The sequence below is a fragment of the Megascapheus bottae genome, chromosome 4 (assembly GCF_031878675.1).
Source record: "Megascapheus bottae isolate mThoBot1 chromosome 4, mThoBot2.hap1, whole genome shotgun sequence".
NCBI lineage: Eukaryota > Metazoa > Chordata > Mammalia > Rodentia > Geomyidae > Megascapheus > Megascapheus bottae.
The window spans coordinates 48357360-48374674 of record NC_143512.1 but is presented as its reverse complement, the minus strand read 5'-3'; the positions used below and the strand labels follow the sequence as shown (position 1 = coordinate 48374674).

At 42.8% G+C, this 17315-nt stretch overlaps 1 protein-coding gene across 1 annotated transcript; it reads right to left on the bottom strand.

Moving 5' to 3' along the window:
* Positions 1-3391: 3391 nt before the first annotated feature.
* Crhbp (corticotropin releasing hormone binding protein) lies at positions 3392-17262 on the bottom strand. The gene is made up of 7 exons (XM_090331138.1): positions 17040-17262; positions 16572-16665; positions 16117-16274; positions 14050-14260; positions 11417-11565; positions 7511-7628; positions 3392-4087 (listed from the first exon to the last, which is right to left on the bottom strand). The coding sequence occupies exons 1-7, from the start codon at positions 17118-17120 to the stop codon at positions 3930-3932; spliced, it is 969 nt and encodes a 322-aa protein (XP_090187264.1). The 5' UTR covers positions 17121-17262; the 3' UTR covers positions 3392-3929.
* Positions 17263-17315: the final 53 nt, after the last annotated feature.

The window sequence follows — 17315 nt, the reverse complement described above, 5'->3', positions numbered from 1 at the left end:
TAAAGTACTTGCTTTGTTAAATACACATTTTTAAAGAATGTAAGGAACAAAAGTCAAGGGGGGAAAAGTGCAGCAGTAGAACTCACTTAACACTGATGAAAATGAACTTTACAACTCGTCAGTGAGACAGGGAACAACAGACACTGTATAAAATGAAATGTACTCATTACCTGACTCATGTCATTATGATCCTTCTGAGCATCATCTTTATAACACTGAAGTGAAAAGGGAGGCAATTTCAGTGGAGGACAATATTTTCAGTCATGTGCGACTTTTACACACACATAGGTAGCTACATACTTTGCCTATGCACATGGCTGCCTAGACTGTACTGAACCACCAACCATCAAGGCAGGAAACTTCCTTAGAAATCTGAGGAGAAATAGCCGGTGACGCCTCCTTAGTGGGACTATCCAATATCGGATATCTCTTTTGGTGATGAGGGTTATAGTTCCATCCTGCTCAGCTGACTTTCTGTCTTAGCATCAACACTCTTTCCTCTAAAGCACAAGACACTTCCTGTTTTCTGTTGCTCAGCTGAGCAACTGGCAACACTGCTGTCACTAAGAGAAGAGCCTAGAGTCCAATTTAGAGACTGATTTTCATTATGTGTTCAAACCCTGTAATCAAGCCTTCTTTATCTCATCCAGATTTCCTGTCTCCTAGCTCTGGATCTTCTCTCTTTGTATGGTTTGTTTACACACACACACACACACACACACACACACACTACTTAGATGCAAAAAGGGAAATGGATCCCAGTCACTAAAATGACCCATTAGTACAGTGGCCCTCTATCTGTTCATTAGAAGATACAATAGTGAGTCACATCCTGCAATAGTGGCACCAAGAAGAGTATATTCAGATATAATTTCTGATGGTTACCTATAATAAAAGCTCTTTTCCACAACTTTCTTATTGGGTGGTTTCAAGCACATCAACACCCTCCTTGCAAGTAAATCCTGTCCATTTTACCTTTATCTTTAATGGACATTCTACTTTGAGGGAAAATATTGTTTTCCTATTCAAATGGCAAGAAAGGAAAAGATCTAGAAAAATCCTTTATCACTAAAGTTCATATTGAACCAAGTGAATTTCAGTCCTGAGAAAAACTACATGGCAGATAAAGATTTGTCTACAAAAAGGCAAAATTAAGTAACATGGAAGCAGAGAGGTTTCATTCACTAAAATGGACCCACTTACAAGCAAATTAATGAGTGCTTTCAACTAATGCTGACAGGAGGGCTGACAGAATTGAGCCCTCGGATAGGTTTTACATATATTTAAACATTTCATTTTGAAAAATAATCTTAAGATGGTATCTTTATTACTGTAGTTCTACATATTTAAATAAAACTCAGTGATGGAAGATGAAAAAGTGACTTACTCCAGTAAGTGGCAGTCATGCAACAGAGTGAATGATCTCCATGACTTTGTTCTATGACATTTCTCAGCAAGGCAAGTTTGAGCCAGTAGCATACACCTGTAATCCTAGATACTCAGAAGGTGGAGAGCTGAGTATCACAATTCGGAAGCCAACCCAGGCAAAAACATCATGTGATGCTTATCATCAATAAACTACTACAAAATAAAAAGTTTAGGTGGGACTATGGATCAAGTGCTACAGCACAAACCATGAGCAAAAGAAGCACAGGGAAGAGCCAGGAGTTTGGCCTCATGGTAGAGTGCTTGCCTAGCATGAACGAAGACCGAGGTTCAATTCCTCGGTACCACATACATAGAAAAAAGCCAGCAATCATGTTGAGGCTCAAGTGGTAGAGCTCTAGAATTGAGAAAGTCCAAGGACAGTGCTCAGACCCTGAGTTCAAGCCCAAGACTGGCAAAAAAAAAAAAAAGAAGCTCAGGGAAAACACCTAAGCCCACAGCTAAAGCCCCAGGACCAGCACCAAAAAAGAAAAAAGAAAGAAGAAAAGAAAAGAAAGAAAGGCAAGATTGCCCAACATTTGATTTTACTTATGCAGTGGCTGTGACAAAGCCCCAAGACTCCCCAGGATCCCACCCCCAAACATCTCACCTTTCATCTTGTTTTCAGAAACCTGCTCCATCATTTTGGAATGAAAACTCTTAAGAGTGGCTGACCTCTTGAAGCATGTAAGCTGCAGCTGGTTGCAGTGGTGCATATTCCTGGAGTCCCAGAAAGCCAGTAAGCAGATATAGGAGTGTTGTATGCTGTGTACACTTATACAAGGCCATCTTACAAACAAGGGGTATGGCTTAAATGATATTAGTGCTTGCTGAGAATATAGGTATGAGCTACTGGAACCCAGTTAATTTTTTTTTCTGTAAATTGAGGAACTCAGTATTGCAAATAGCTGGTGAAGTGTTATATAGCCACCCATCCATCCAGGAATTTATTCAGTCATTTACTAAATTATTCACACATTCTAGAATAGCTCTTGAGTTAAAACTTGTGCTAGATCCTAGATATTTTACAAAACTCTCAGTCAGTATTGGTGGGGGGGGGGGAGAGTGGTTCATACTCACGCACATGCACACTGACTGGCACACCAGCCGGGACCTGGACTCTGTCCTTGAGCTATTGTGCTTAAGGCTAGTTCTCTACAACTTGAGCCCCAGCTCTGCTTCTTCTTAGTCATTCTGTATCCTTCTGCTTGTTTGCTGGATTCTAGGATACTCTAATAAGGCTTATACTAAATAGGTTTCACCAATCACTGCATAGTTTGAAACTTCCTCTATTAACATAAAGTGAAGAATTCACTTCAGGCTATTTTTCAGAAGATGTCTCAGTTTCACATATCAAACAGACAAGGCTCAGGCAATCAAAGAAGTACTCAGATTTCTGCAAATTGTCTATAAGAGCCATGAGGTTCTTGCTGTCCTTGTTGAGAAGTATGATCACTGTGATGAAGACATGTCCTGAGTTTGTCCAGAGGTTAGCAGAAAGGAGATGCCTGCTCCCGACTGGCTTCCCCTCCACAACCAACCAAAAACTATCGTTCTTCCTGTGCTCCGCATAATTATCTCAGCAACCCAGAGTTCTACCAACTATAAGAAATCCCTAAAAATTCATTTCAGCATTTAGTTCTGAACCACATGGGAACATTGTTTTCTGAGGGTTAAAAGGGAGATGACTACTGGAGAAAACAAAGGTAGATTTAGCTCATATCTATAATCCTAGATACTCAGGAAGCTGAGATCTGAGGATCTTGGTTCAAAGCCAGCCTGGGTAGTCAAGTCCATGTGACTCTAATCTCCAATTAACCAGCAAAATAGAGCTGGAAGTAGAACTATGGTTTAAATGATAAGAGTTTCAGCTTTGAATGAAAAGGCTCAGGGAGAATGACAAGGCCCTGAGTTCAACCCCTAGTGCCAGCACCAAATAATAATAGTAATAATAATAATTACAGAGTACAATGGCAAGATGCCAACTTTCTGAACATATTTATTCATGTTTGTATTTGTGGATGGAAAGTGTTTTCCATACTACAAAGTTTGATTAAAAATCAACCAAAAATGGCTACCACTTCTATCTATTGTTAACTGAATTATAAACAGAAACAGATGCAGCTCCTTTGGTATACTCAAGCCTTTGAAGTTTTCTGTCACAAAGCTATGAATGCCATCTTTTTCCTTTCGTTGTAGTCCTTTCCAAAGACATTACTTTACATTTGTCTTGGGAGTTCCATCTTGCAACACACCTGTGAACTACAAACATTTCTACCTGAAACTTGCTTCCTATCATGCAGATAGAAAATTTGCCAAATGCCATGATTCAATGATATATTTACAAGCAGAAAGGAAGCACGGTACATAAATTTAGCATATCTGTATGTTCAAGGCCTAAGTACTGACTGGTGTGAAAGGCTTTTCACTAGCTGGTGGTCAAAATGATAGACAATAGCCATTCAGAACACACTCAGCCAGCAGGACATCAGTCATGTGGCTATTCAAAGGCTGGATGAACAGAATTCTGGGATGCTGTTTCCATTTTCATTTTCCAGTTCAGATGGTTCCAGCTGACGATAATCAAATGTCACACGATTTATGTGTTTTCCACTAGAGACCATGCGTATCACAGTGTTATCACAGCCAATCTTCATCTGGGCTGTAATTGATGGGGAAAAAAAAAACAGGAGTTTCCCAATAGGTTAGAAACCACACAAATGATTGCTGTCCATCAGATAATTTAAACACAGTGAAAAGATGGTAGACATACCCTTCCACACGTTCTCTTACGTATGTTATTGAGTGAAGCATTTTGGAGTTTAAAAAAAAAATTATAGCCGTAATTATAGAATCCATAAAATTGGGTGAAAAAGTGGGCGAGGCTACCCATGAATTCACTGTAGGTGGGGGCAACGCTGCCCCCTAGGGACAGATTGGAAATGTTCAGAGACAGTTTTGAGGGGGATCACAAAACCTGGGGTTACAAGTGGTATTTAGTGGTCAAGGGCTAAGGGAAAAAATGTACCACTGGATGTTTACATAGAACAGAAAATTTAAAATAGCCTGCTTATTATTTTCTGATCTTCATCGTAAGTGTTATGTATGTAAATCAAAGGTCATTTGCACAGTACTGATACACACGTAGTGTACTATCTCCTGTTCTAGTGCCAGGTTGTATTTTTTCTGTCTCAGGGATCTGCATGACTGTAAAATAACTTCTAATATCCGCATTTGTCTTTTCTCCAATATTTTTGTTATCCATGTGAATATCTGGCAACTTTCTCTTCTCAGGAAGGTGTGCTTGAGTAGTTGTATATTGAAAGTCACATTATTTTTTTTATTAAAAAGTCATTTTCCTTTTATCTCTCCAGCCTCAAGCTGATTCCCAGGAAAGATTTAGCTGGCCCACAATAATTCTTCCTGCTGCTTTAATTTCCTTAACCTCCCTCCATACTTTTTTTTTTTTAGTCCATTATGGGGCTTCAACTCTGGGCCTGGGTGTTGTCCTTATACTCTTCAGCTCATGGCTACTGCTCTACTACTTGAGCCTCAGCGCTACTTCCGGTTTTCTGTCGGTTAATTGAAGGTAAGAGTCTCACAGACTTTTGTTGCCAGGATGGCTTTGAACCACAATCCTCAGATCTCAGCCTCCTGAGTAGCTAGGATTACAGTCATGAGCCACTGGCATCTGGCTTTTCCTCCACACTTTTTCTCTCTATGAGGTGTTTCTAAATTCTAAGAAGATAAATTCTATTATCATTGTGTAACAAGAACTTCACAAACACACACCTGGGCTTAATTAAAATAAAATCATTCAGTAATATTTTTAAGATAAAAGTAAATTTTAAAACTTTATAAACATTAATTGTATAATTATTTAAGTTATTATAGCTAATATGAGAGAGCTTCACACTTGGTTTATAATTAGAGGGCCACATTTATCTTTCTTTAAACAATCTGAAAGGTTAGTCTTCTTCTGATTTTACTCCAAATTTCATATAATACATCTAATTTCCTTTAGCTAATAAGCCTATTGTCTATTTTAACATAGATTCTAATAAAATTCCATTTAAAACACAAAACTCAATTTATATTTTTAACAACTTGGAAAAGACTCAAGGAATTAGAATGGGTGGAAAAAATAATTAAAACTATTAAAAAGGAGCCCCAAACTGATATTGCTCACAACTTAAAATCATCTGAAAACTGACTTTAATTATATACATAACTTGGGCAAAAGAGGATTTTGGCTCTCCCCTAGCCCTTTAGCCTACTTCAAAGTCATAAAATTTAATCAGAAACTTTACCCTGGCTTTAATGGTCTGGATTTAAAGAACAAATGTTCTTCAACCTAAACTTTCCTTTTAAGCTGGCCACTAGTGGCTCACACCTGTCATTCTTGGTACTCAGGGGGCTGAGATTTTAGGATTAGGTTGGAAGGCAGCCTAGATGGGAAATTCCATGAGACTGATCTCCAATGAATCACCAAAGGCCAGAAGTGATGCTGTGGCTCAAATGGTACAGTGCTAGCTTTGAGCAAAAAAAATTCAGGGACTGTACTTAGGCCCTATATTGAAGCTTCATGACTAGTATACACACACACACACACACACACACACACACACACACACACACACTTCCCTTTTTATTCCCATCAAGTCCATGTGTCCAAAGGCCCCTCTCATTAGCATTGTGAAACATTTACCTTAGAGAATGCCTAAAAAAAAGCCTAGCAAGGCTGAGTATGGCAGCACACCATATAATTGCAGCTGAGGTAGGAAGGCCCTGAATTTGAGGCCAACCTGCACCACACAGTGAGACAGAAGGTAGGAAGGAAGGAAGGAAGGAAGGAAGGAAGGAAGGAAGGAAGGAAGGAAGGAAGGAAGGAAGGAAGGAAGGAAAACATCGGGAATGTGGCTTAGTGGTAGAGTGCTTGTCTAGCATGCATAAAGTCCTGACTTTGATTCCTCAGAACCACATAATCAGAAAAAACCAGATATGGTGCTGTGGCAGAGTGCTAGCTGTAAGCAAAAGAAGCTCCATGACAGTGCCTAGCATATCCCCCGCCCAAAAGCATATCCCCCTCCCCAAAAAGGTTGAAGTCTTCTGTGTTTAGGGAGGGTAGAGGCCACATTAGGCGATAGTGTCTATATGTAATAATTCTGTTTCAGACCTGCTTTTTCTATCAAGGCCTAAGCACCAGCTTAGAAAAAGGAAACACTGGTGAGCTGACCCGGTTTTAAAGAACTGATCAAAGTGACTGCCTGCATGGAGCTTTCTTACCTACATAGGGAGGGGTCTGTGGTGATCGGAGAGAAAGGGGCTATGATCATCTTCTCTTTTTGTTGTATTTCTCTAAAGGTACCCATAGTCTCCTGTATATGAAGCACAAATATGGAAATGCGCTCTAATCTAATTCCCCTTCTACTCCTGCCACACACATACATACACACAGACACACACACACACACAAACACTTGGTTGATTTGGTCATGAGGTCAGTAATTTCCACCCCATCCAGCCTCACTGGTCTCTGATAAAGAAGACCTGCTTCTTCTTGGCAGCTGTAATGAACACATATACCCACAATGGAAAATCTATTATATTTATTTGTTGTCATTGTTATAATATTATTACCCATCCTTGTTACATCTACCATTTGAACCATTAGTTTTTCAGTAAACATACCATTTAACCTACAGAGGACTAAGGGAGGGATTCCCTTAGTCTTCAATAAATATTAGTCTTTCAGTCAACCACTATTCTTTCAATAAATATACCCCTTAACATCCAGAAGATGAAGGGAGGGATTCCCAAGAACATGGGGGAAAAAAAGAAAGAAAGACTTTATTTTTTCACTTTTGCTTGAGGCCAGTGTTAAACATACAGCTTACTTGCTTCACAGATATACGATCTTTTAGTGGACTGTACTCCTGTGTATAAGCTCACATGTATAATTCTCGTATTGGCTCAGTAAGTGTTTTGGGTTTTTTTTGAAGCACTTGATTTCCAATGTATAAAAACAGGGGAGGGTATGTAAAGTGACCTCAATGAGCACATAATAATTAAAGAATTAGCTCACCAGGACCTTGAAAAGGGTAGCAGAGATCAGCTAAAGGCATCATCTTGGAAGGGTCTAATCCTGTTCCTCCTAGTAGCTCCACAAAGTCTCCAATCTCCCCACAGGCTGTTGGGGGTCTCTGAGAAAATAAACAACAGAGCAAGGTGTGTTTAAATCAATAATGGAAGTCAAACCAGTGTTGGATGGGTATTTAATGAGCCCTATACACCCTGAAAGGACCATTGGTATTTAATATGTGAGACTCTGGAAATTAATTATGAGAATCACCTTCCTAAAGCACTTGAGTAATCAATTTTTTAATGCAAGAACATATTTTCTCAAAAATGTTTACAAGAATCTCTAAACTCAATGAAGTGATTTGCTTTTATTTGCTTTTCTTAATACCTGGAGAGACACACGAAATTATTTGAATACTTAATGTAGGCAGGCAAAGTTAAACGAAGGCCATTATCTGTACTTTATAAACAGCATTTCTATACTTAGATCCTTTCACTCCTTTCCTTCTGTTGCAGGAGCTTTTTTTTTTTGCATGTGTGCTGGTTCTGGGGCTTGAATTTAGGGTCTGGGCATTGTCCTTGAACTTTTTTTTATAATTATTTTTATAGTCGTGGGGCTTGAAATCTACACCTTAATTGTCTTTGAGCTCTTCAGCTAGTGCCCAAGGCTAATGCTCTACCACTTGAGCCACAATGCCACTTCCAATTTTCTGGTGGTTATTTGGAAATAAGAGTCTCATGATCTTCTGTGACATGGCTCGCTTTGAATTGCAATCCTCAGATTTCAATTCCTGAATAGTTAGGATTACAGGCATAAGCCACCAGAGCCAGGCTTGTCCCTGAACTTTTGTGCTCAAGGCTGACACTCTACACCATGAGCCACAGTTCTACTTCTGGCTTTTTGGTAGTTAATTGGAGATACAAGTTTCATGGACTTTCCTGCCCAGGCTGGCTTTAAATCATGATCCTCACATCTCTTCCTGAGTAGCTAAGAGTACAGGCATGAACCACAGGCTCTTCTTCTTTATTAAGGATTTCTCTTCTGTTGGAACATATCATTTCTATTAAGGAGGAGTTAGATTCATTATGATCAGATTAAAGAGAATAAAACTGGCTTGGGGGCCCAAGTTCAGTGAACATACCATTATCTTTCTCCTTTCAATGAAAACAGATTTCGGGGAAGCTACTCAACATAAGACTTATGAGAATTGATCTGTAGCCACCTTCCCCTGCTTCCCTTCATCAATCTCATAGCCTCACCCACAGCACTTCACCAACACAAAGAAAGCAGCTACTCTTGGCCACATAGATGTGCTTTGGGTACCCTCTACCCCTGTGAGCAAGCTGCCTCCTCAGCGCCACCTGTGCAAAACACAGGGCCTGGCCTGTGTATTTGCTTTAATGCTCTGCTATCTCTGTATTGAATTAATTTAATGGTGCTGGAGATTCAACTGTAGGCTTCGTGTTTGCTAGCTGCTCCTGCCCCCAGTCTTTTTGCTGTTTGTTTTTCAGATAATATTTCACACTACTTTTCTCCGGGCTGGTCTCCAGCTGGGATTACTGTATACCTGCCTGTCAAGTGGCTAGGATTACAGGTACATGTTACCTAGCTGCCTGAAATTCTCCGTTTCATTAGGTAATGTCTGCTACAATTTGTGTAGCTCATTTTGCCCATAATCCTGTTCATTAAACTGTCCTCACTAAGAAATGTAGTAGAGTCTGATAGGTATCTGTAAGTTAAACTACACAAACCCCTAACACAAAGGAAATGTAATTGAAAGTAAAAACGTTAAACATTTAGAAGGACATTGGCCTTCTGGCAGCTCACCTCTGTAATCCTAGCTACTCAGAAGGCTGAGATCTGAGAATCATGAGTCCAAGCCAGCCTAGGCAGAAAAGTCTGATCTAGAATAAGCTGTCAAAAAGAAAAGGTAGACACAATGCTGTGGCTCAAGTAGTAGAGCACTAGCCTTGAGTAAAAGAAGCTCAGGATCAGTTCCTAGCTCCAGCCCCTGAGTTCAAGTCCCATGACTAGCACCAAAAAAAAAAAAAGACAACTGAAATTACACCATAAATTACAACATAATAAAATGAAAACTGTTAGCTGAGGAGCTACAGGGGACATCTATTTTTTTGGGGGGATGGGATGTCATGGGACTTGAACTCTGGGCTTAGGAGATGTCCCTGAGCTCTTCAGCTCAAGGCTACCACTCTACCCTTGGGCCACAGCCCCATACCTGTTGGCTGGAGATTAACTGGAGATAAAAGTGTCACCACTTTGTAGTGCTGGGCTGGCCTTTCGCCTCCATTCTCAAATCTCAGCCTCCTAAGTAGCTAGGATCACCGAGCCTGGCTTGGGACATCTATTTTTAAACAGCCTACTATGTATGGGGTTCTATGTTGAGGTACTTTACATATAATTCTGTCAAGGAATGAAATAAAGATTTAATTAACCTCTCTGTGCACAAGGCTTCATGTTTGTGAATTGAGTCAAATAAGTTATTGGGGGGGGGCGCTTAATTGTCTTTTCCGTGGGTAGAAGGTGTCCAAGGAGAATATCTCCAGACAGAAATTTCCACTGGATTCTTTAGGTTCCAAATTTCAGCAGGTGGCATTGAAGAGAAAAGGCCGGGCTGAGAGAATGAAATGGGATATAAAGACATTGGGAAGAAGTAGAAAGTAAAATGAGGGGACAAAACCAAGAAGTGCCAATGCTGCTGTCCCTTGGCGTTCAATAACCTCTCCCTCTGTGATCCTCCCCCAGTGCTCCAGGCTCAGCCTCCCAGAGCTGGAATTATGGGTGGGCGGCACCATCCTCAGCCCTCAAGACTTAGGTGTTTTTTGGGGGTTTTTTGTTTTTTTTTTTTTTAAAGGAATAGTTAACTAGAACACAGCAGGCTCTAAATTGCTAAGGCAAAAACATCACGATTATTTCTTAGCGTCTCAGTATCTGAAGAGTAGATCTCCTTCATCTCTGCTTCCAAATCTCTCATCTTCTCAATTTTACATTAAGAATGCCATACAAACAAGATCAATGAAGCTGGACTACATAACAATCACATACACCCTCGTTACAGGATCATTCTTTTTATCAAGGCCTAGCAACAACAAAAATAGGCAGTGGTCCAGTAGAGGAGATTGGATATGCAGTTCTGGTCCAATTTATTTGACTGCCACTCAAATCTGTGTGATTAGGAGCTCTGGCTACCTTTGATACCAGTATATGCATTGTTATCTTCACCTCAGCATGTGAGCACTCACGGACAAGGAAATGGGATGACTCACAGGAAAGATGCTATCAGCGCAAATAAATGTGGTCAAGTTTCGCATTCATTTGGAGGTCCGCGTGAAAGTTCATATGAAAGTAATTGAATAGGGATGCTCAGCTAATATTTTCAAAGCAAATGGACCAAATTAAATGTAATGCAAACACTTCAGTGCCTTTTGCAATCTAAAAAATCCAATTTTGTACTTTATGCTACAGTTAGCATTCCTCCGTAGCCCAAATTCTACCAATGAGATACTTCCTCCGTATCAAAAGAAAATTCCAATAGTCAGAAAAGCAGCTGTGCAGCTGACTCACATACTAGGTTCTGCTAGGAGAGAATTTTTGTAAAAGAAGACGAATACAAGCGAGTTCAATTGTAATTACATACCACAAGTTTACCAATTGAGAGCATTCCTTACGTCACAAGCAAAATATTGAAGTAGTTCGAATGGGCACCTGAGCATGAGGCTTACAGCATGATGGAAATAGAAGAGAGCTTAAGCTAAAGCAGCCAGAGCAGAGCATGAGAGCGTGAATAGCCAGAGGGATAGGCTGTTCCAACTCATTTGGATGTCACATCTGCTCATGCTCTGATAAAATTCAGGCCTCGCCAAGTGATTAAGAAGTAAGCAAACCACTCACCTTTAACTGAAGAGCAGGAAAGTGTCCCAGGGTAAGATCAGATATTTTGATCGCCACTGGATAAATGATGGAAAAGCTACAGTTTCGATGCTGGTATGGAACCACCAGGGTAAATCTGCCATTTGGGGTCTGAGAGATGACATTGCAAGCTTTGTAAGAGAAGAGATAGGGAGGGAGAGAGACAGAGACAGAGTTGTGTTTGCATTAGTTGGTGTGCTAGGCATTTACAGACATTGATCATATCCCTATTCTAGGTACATGATAGAGAGTCTTGTACTCAGGGACAGAATATATATCACAATGACATCTGCAAAAAGGAAGGAGTTGGGGGATAAAAGCCATCAATGACACAGAGTCTCGGTAGTCCTGAGCTAACTTTCCCCTCAGGCCATTTTTGGTTTATTACAATCAGAGGACATTATCAACCAGCACTGCCTGGCTGAAGTTCTGTTTACTAAAATTGAGGTTAAAGGCAGGTATCTGAGAGAATAGAGGCTTAAAAGTAAGGCCACATCTCAAACCCTGTCTGTTTGACATCTTTCCTCACATGGTTGGGAGTCCTATTTCCCTTTTTTTTTTTTGCCAGTCCTGGGGCTTGAACTCAGGGCCTGAGCACTGTCCTTGGACTTTCTCAGAGCTAAAGCTCTACCACCTGAGCCACATCACCACTTCTAGCTTTTCTCTATGTATGTGGTACTGAGGAATTGAACCCAGATCTTCGAGAATGCTGGGGAAGCACTCTACCACTAGGCCAAAGTCCCAACCCTCTTATTGCTTTTTTAATTTTTTAAATTTATTTATTTTTGCCAGTCCTGGGTTTGGGCTTAGGGCCTGAACACTGTCCTTGGGTTTTCTCAAGGCTAGAGCTCCACCACTTGAACCACAGCACCATTTCTGGCTTTTTTTCTATGTATGTGGTACCAAGGAATTGAACGTGGGTCTTTGTGCATGCTAGGCAAGCACTCTACCAGATCCACAGATCTGAAACAGAAGCACTGAAATTTTCATTTTTGCTTACTATGAAACAAAAGTTTCTGACTGACCAGATCAGACCTAATTCTTGCCTCCTCTTTCTTTTGTTAATCACACTTACTTTCAAAAAGAACTGAAGTGCCTTGGTTCTAGATGGTATCTTGTGACTTCTTACCAAATAAAATATAGAAGTATTGCATTTCATCCTCTAGAACTATTCTGCTCTAGTCTTAGAAACACCCTAGGGAAGGAAACACTTTTAAAAAATAGAATTAGTGGGGCCGGGAGTTTGGCCTAATGGTAGAGTGCTTGCCTAGCATGCACAAATACCGGGGTTTGATTCGTCGGTACCACATACATAGAAAAAAGCTGGAAGTGGTGCTGAGGCTCAAGTGGTAGAGTGCTAGCCTTGAGAAAGTCCAAGGACCAGTGCTCAGGCCCTGAGCCCAAGCCCAGGACTGACCAAAAAAAAATAGAATTAGAAGGCCAGTAGCACATTATCCTTGAAGTTAGGGTTTACCCTTCAATTACTCAAAATATTCACATCAATACCACTATATGCATCCTGCAATAAGTGCTATGCTTGGTGGCTTGCTTTTCTCTTGTGCTTTCATTAAGCTTTTTCCCTTAATGGGGAAAAATAAACAGATGAGTGGATTCATTTTGATTAGCATAATCTGCTATACAAATACACAGCTTTCCAGTATAATCTATCTTGAACTGAGTGAGGGTGGTAGATTCAGCATGGAAAGGCAACACAAAGACAACCTCACCCAATCCTGTGCTCAGGGCATGACATCTGTCTGCCATATCTCAGAGGTGCAGCCTTTCAGCTTTTGCCTATTAGCTCTAGGACCACAGCTGCATAGCTGATCCTTTAAGCTTACCCTGAATTCATAGAATGTCCACAGAGATTACTGTTTGTCACAGAATGTGTTACAGTACCTTAGGAGATCAAAACAAGACTATGAAGAAAAATAGGCTTGTACCCATCATAAGTTAGGATAGACTGTGAAGTAAATTTAAAATTATTAATTTCATTTTCACAGTAATGAATAGAAATATCCTTAAGTAGATATTTAAATATAAAGAAATATCCATTCAAACCATTTCTCATCAAATTTCCTACATGTAGGAGAATATTACCTTTAAAAAGCAGGTTTGGGAGAACAATTAAAGGGCGACATTGATCAAGATGAATTATACTCATAATCTGACTTACGGAAATAAAAAGGAAATGAATAGAGGGCCAGGAGTTTGGCCTAGTAGTAGAGTGCTTGCCTAGCATGCACAAAGACCCGGTTTCAATTCCTGGTACCACATACATAGTAAAAAGCCAGAAGTTATGCTGTGGCTCAAGTGGTATAGCTCTAGCTTTGAGAAAGCCCAAAGATAGTGCTCTAGCTTTAAGAAAGCCCAAAGATAGTGCTCAGGTCCTGATTTCAGGGTCCAGGACTGGCAAAGAAAGAAAGAAAGAAAGAAAGAAAGAGAGAGAGAGAGAGAGAGAGAGAGAGAGAGAGAGAGAGAGAGAGAGAGAGAGAGAGAGAGAGAGAGAAAGAAAGAAAGAAAGAAAGAAAGAAAGAAAAGAAAAGAAAAACCAGATTTGATACCCTCTCCCCCGAGTCTTATCTTTTGAGTGAGAAGACAGGAAGCTCACTTACGAAAGAGGTTAGGGTCCATTTTTATGGTTAGTGTGAATCCCTTTCCTGATTCATGGACCCGGAAGAAGATCATGGCCACATTCTGGGAAGATCTGATGCTCCTTCTGGTAAGACCACTCTCACAGAAATCTATGTAGCGCTCCACGGTGGGGAGGGGGTGGTCCTGGGAGCTGGGGAATTTCTCTCCCTTGAGGATCCATCCATCAAACACCTTTTCCCCAAAACAGAATACATAGATGGTCACTTTTATCACCTCTTAAATAATGAACATTGAAAAGGAGAGAAAAATTCTACAGCTAGTTTAAGTGGGAAGTTGGCAGCCTATTTGCTTCCCATTTATATGTATTTTGACTATGAGGGTTGCAGAGTAATTATACATAATTAACGCGTTTTCTGCATAAATCTTTTTTTGCTGGTAATTGATAATGCATTAAGTCTTAAAGCTATCTTATGTTTTATCTTGGCTCTTTGATTATTTGGCTAAACGGAAATTATAAACAACGATGTATATTTTCATCTAGGTCGTTGCTTTCCAAAAGGGGTCTAAAAACTGTATCTTTCCTCTAGTCATTAATATGTGAATAAAACATCTCAAAATTGAGGAGCAAAAGAAAGAACTGGAGAGTTGGGGCAGGTGGCTCACACCTGTAATCCTAGCTACTCAGGAAGCTGAGATCTGAGGATCATGGTTCAAAGCCAGCCCAGGCACTAAAGTCTGTGACTCTCATCTCCAATTAAACACCAGAAAACTGGAAGTGGTGCTGTGGCTCAAGGGGTAGCATGGTAGCCTTGAGCTGAAGAGCTCAGGGACAGGGCTCAGGCCCAGAGTTCGAGTCACCCAACTGCCTTTCTGCCCCTCCCTTCCCCCCAAAAAAGAAAGAAAGAAAGAACTAGGGAAGCAATTTTTTCATCCAGTGGCTAAAACATCCATTCTTGTTGTTGTTGTTCCTGCTCTGGAGCTTGAACTCAGGGCCTGAGTACTGTCCCTGAGATTTTATGCTCAAGGCTGGCACTCTACCACTTGAGCCACAACTCCACTTGCAGCTTTTGTTGTGGTTAATTGGGGACAAAAGTCCCATGAGTTTTCCTTCCCCCAGCTGGCTTTGAACTGTGATCTTCAGATCTCAGCCTCCTGAGTAACTAGGATTACAGGTATGAGCTATCAATGGGCTCACCCATTCTTTTTATTTATTTTTTGCTACCATCCCATATTATTTAAAAACACCACCAGTGCTTCCACTAGGCGATGCTGTCAGAAAAGCCATATAGAACTTCCTGCATCCACCTTTGCTACCTGGACAAAAGGTCAGTTGACTTTGTCCCCAGAATGCCACAGACTCTAGTTCAATGAGTTCAACACAGCCTACGGCCGAAACGCCAGCTACAAATGATTTCTGACATGTTTGACAGGCTCCAGAATAATTCTGCTCTGAAGGTCTTAATCGTGATGGTTCTCACGGGACGGTCTCCATCGGCTATCCTAAACCAACCTAGACAATTATGGCAACTAGGCGTGGCTAGCGACAACTCGGACTTGCTGGACTGCGGCTCCCCGCTCCTTATTCAAAGTGGATTCCCCTCCACCGCCCGGAGACAGAGGAGCGGAGGGCGATGAGCTCAGATCCGGGATGTGCAGGGCTCTCCTTCTCACCCAGAGCCGGGCTCTCCAACTCATCACCCATCCGATTTGGCCTGGCCCGGCTGGCAGGCAGCACAGTTTTCGCGCTGCCAGTGCCAGCGCCCGCAAGTCCCCAGGACTTCCAAAGCACCCTGGAAGAATTTAAACCACCCCGGGGTGGTGTTCGGCGCTCCTTCCCCTCGGGGGCACGGGTGAAGTCTTTCCTGGAGTTGGGGCGAGATTTCTGCTTCCCCCGCCTCACCCCAGCGTGCCTCTCCAATTCGAGCACCCTAATGATGTTTACAACCACGTTTGATCGTGAGTTGTCCCCGGCTCCCTGTGCTGGGGACGGGACCCCGCCCTCTCCACCACCACCTTCCTCCCCTAGACCCCTTCCACGTCGGGCCAGGATTCCCCCCGACGGGTCGGGGCGGGGCGGGGCGCCTCACCTTCAGGAAGTCCCCGCCCTGACAGTCGATGGAGACTAGGTCGAAGTGGATGGTGATGAACTCCTGGGGCTCCCCGATGAAGAAGGCGGCGCAGTGCAGCTGCGGCTGGTCAGCCGTGAAGGTGAACTGACCAGGGAGGCTCAGCATGTCCAGGCACCCTGGGGGAGGGCAGCCAGCGGGTGGCGGGGGATGAGATCTTGCGCTGCAGCTTCACAGCAGCCACCTCGGGCAACCCCTCTCCGCGCGCCCCATTCCTGACTCCCCGGAACGCATCGCCCCGACCCAGAACAGGCTCCTGTACTCTGGGGCGGGATCTCGCCGATCCCTACCTAGGGGAGTCTCACCCCAGAGGCCCCGACCCCGGGCCGCGGATCCCGGGCACCCTTGGGGCAGAGCCCCAACCTGCCCGCACCCCTGGAGCCTGCGATCTTGGCGAGCCGGGAGCCCCGACTCACGCAGCGCGCGGCGGTACGGCTGCTCCCCAGCCAGGTCCCGCTTCAAGTTGGCGTTGAAAAGCAGGAAAGGGTCGTAGTCCACAGCTTCTTGCATCTGTCAAGTAAAAGAAGTCAGAGGGGCAAGTTCAAGTCAGAGGGAACGCAGGTAGACCGGGAGGTGAGCGGGTGGGAGGGGAAGCCTTCCCAGAGGCTCAGGGAAGAGAGGCGAGGGGGACTGGCGTCCCGAGAGGGCCTTACACCCCTTGCATTAAACCAGGGCACCTGCCAGAGGAAAGCAGGCAGACAGGCAAGACGCTTAGAGGAAGGGAAGAACAATTGTCCAGGAGAAATCAAATGGGGAGTGGGGGATAGGAGTCAACAGAGAGGGGGAAAAGGAACGAACCCTATAAAAATACGGGGTGGGGGGCTGCCGTTCCCCGATGGATACTGACGAGAGAGGTGGGGTAGGTCCATTCAGAAATGGCTTACCTCTAGGTACCGGCTCTCCCCTCTCAGGGCGGCCAGGAAGATGAGGACCAAGTGGCCCTGAAGTTTGAAGTTAGGAGGCATGCTGGCCTTGCCTCTGCGGCTGCGGGCGGCTCCGCTCCCGAGCTCCTTACTGCACTCCCTGAGCAGAGCCAGGAGCTGCTGGGGTCCCTGGACTGGGTGTCTTTTATACAGCAGGAGGCAGGGGAGGTTCTGTGCCCCGTAACTGATTCAAGCCTAGTTACCATGGGTTACCCTGTGACAAAATGCGTGGCAGTG

Bases quoted from the DNA above. Each gene is read 5' to 3' on its own strand.
- Crhbp (XM_090331138.1), bottom strand. From the start codon at position 17,120: ATGCCTCCTAACTTCAAACTTCAGGGCCACTTGGTCCTCATCTTCCTG. The intron at 16,666-17,039 runs GTAAGCCATTTC...TTTACTTGACAG, and splicing joins GGGAGAGCCGGTACCTAGAG to ATGCAAGAAGCTGTGGACTA. The intron at 7,629-11,416 runs GTGAGTGGTTTG...TTATTTTCTCAG, and splicing joins TTCCTGCTCTTCAGTTAAAG to AGACCCCCAACAGCCTGTGG.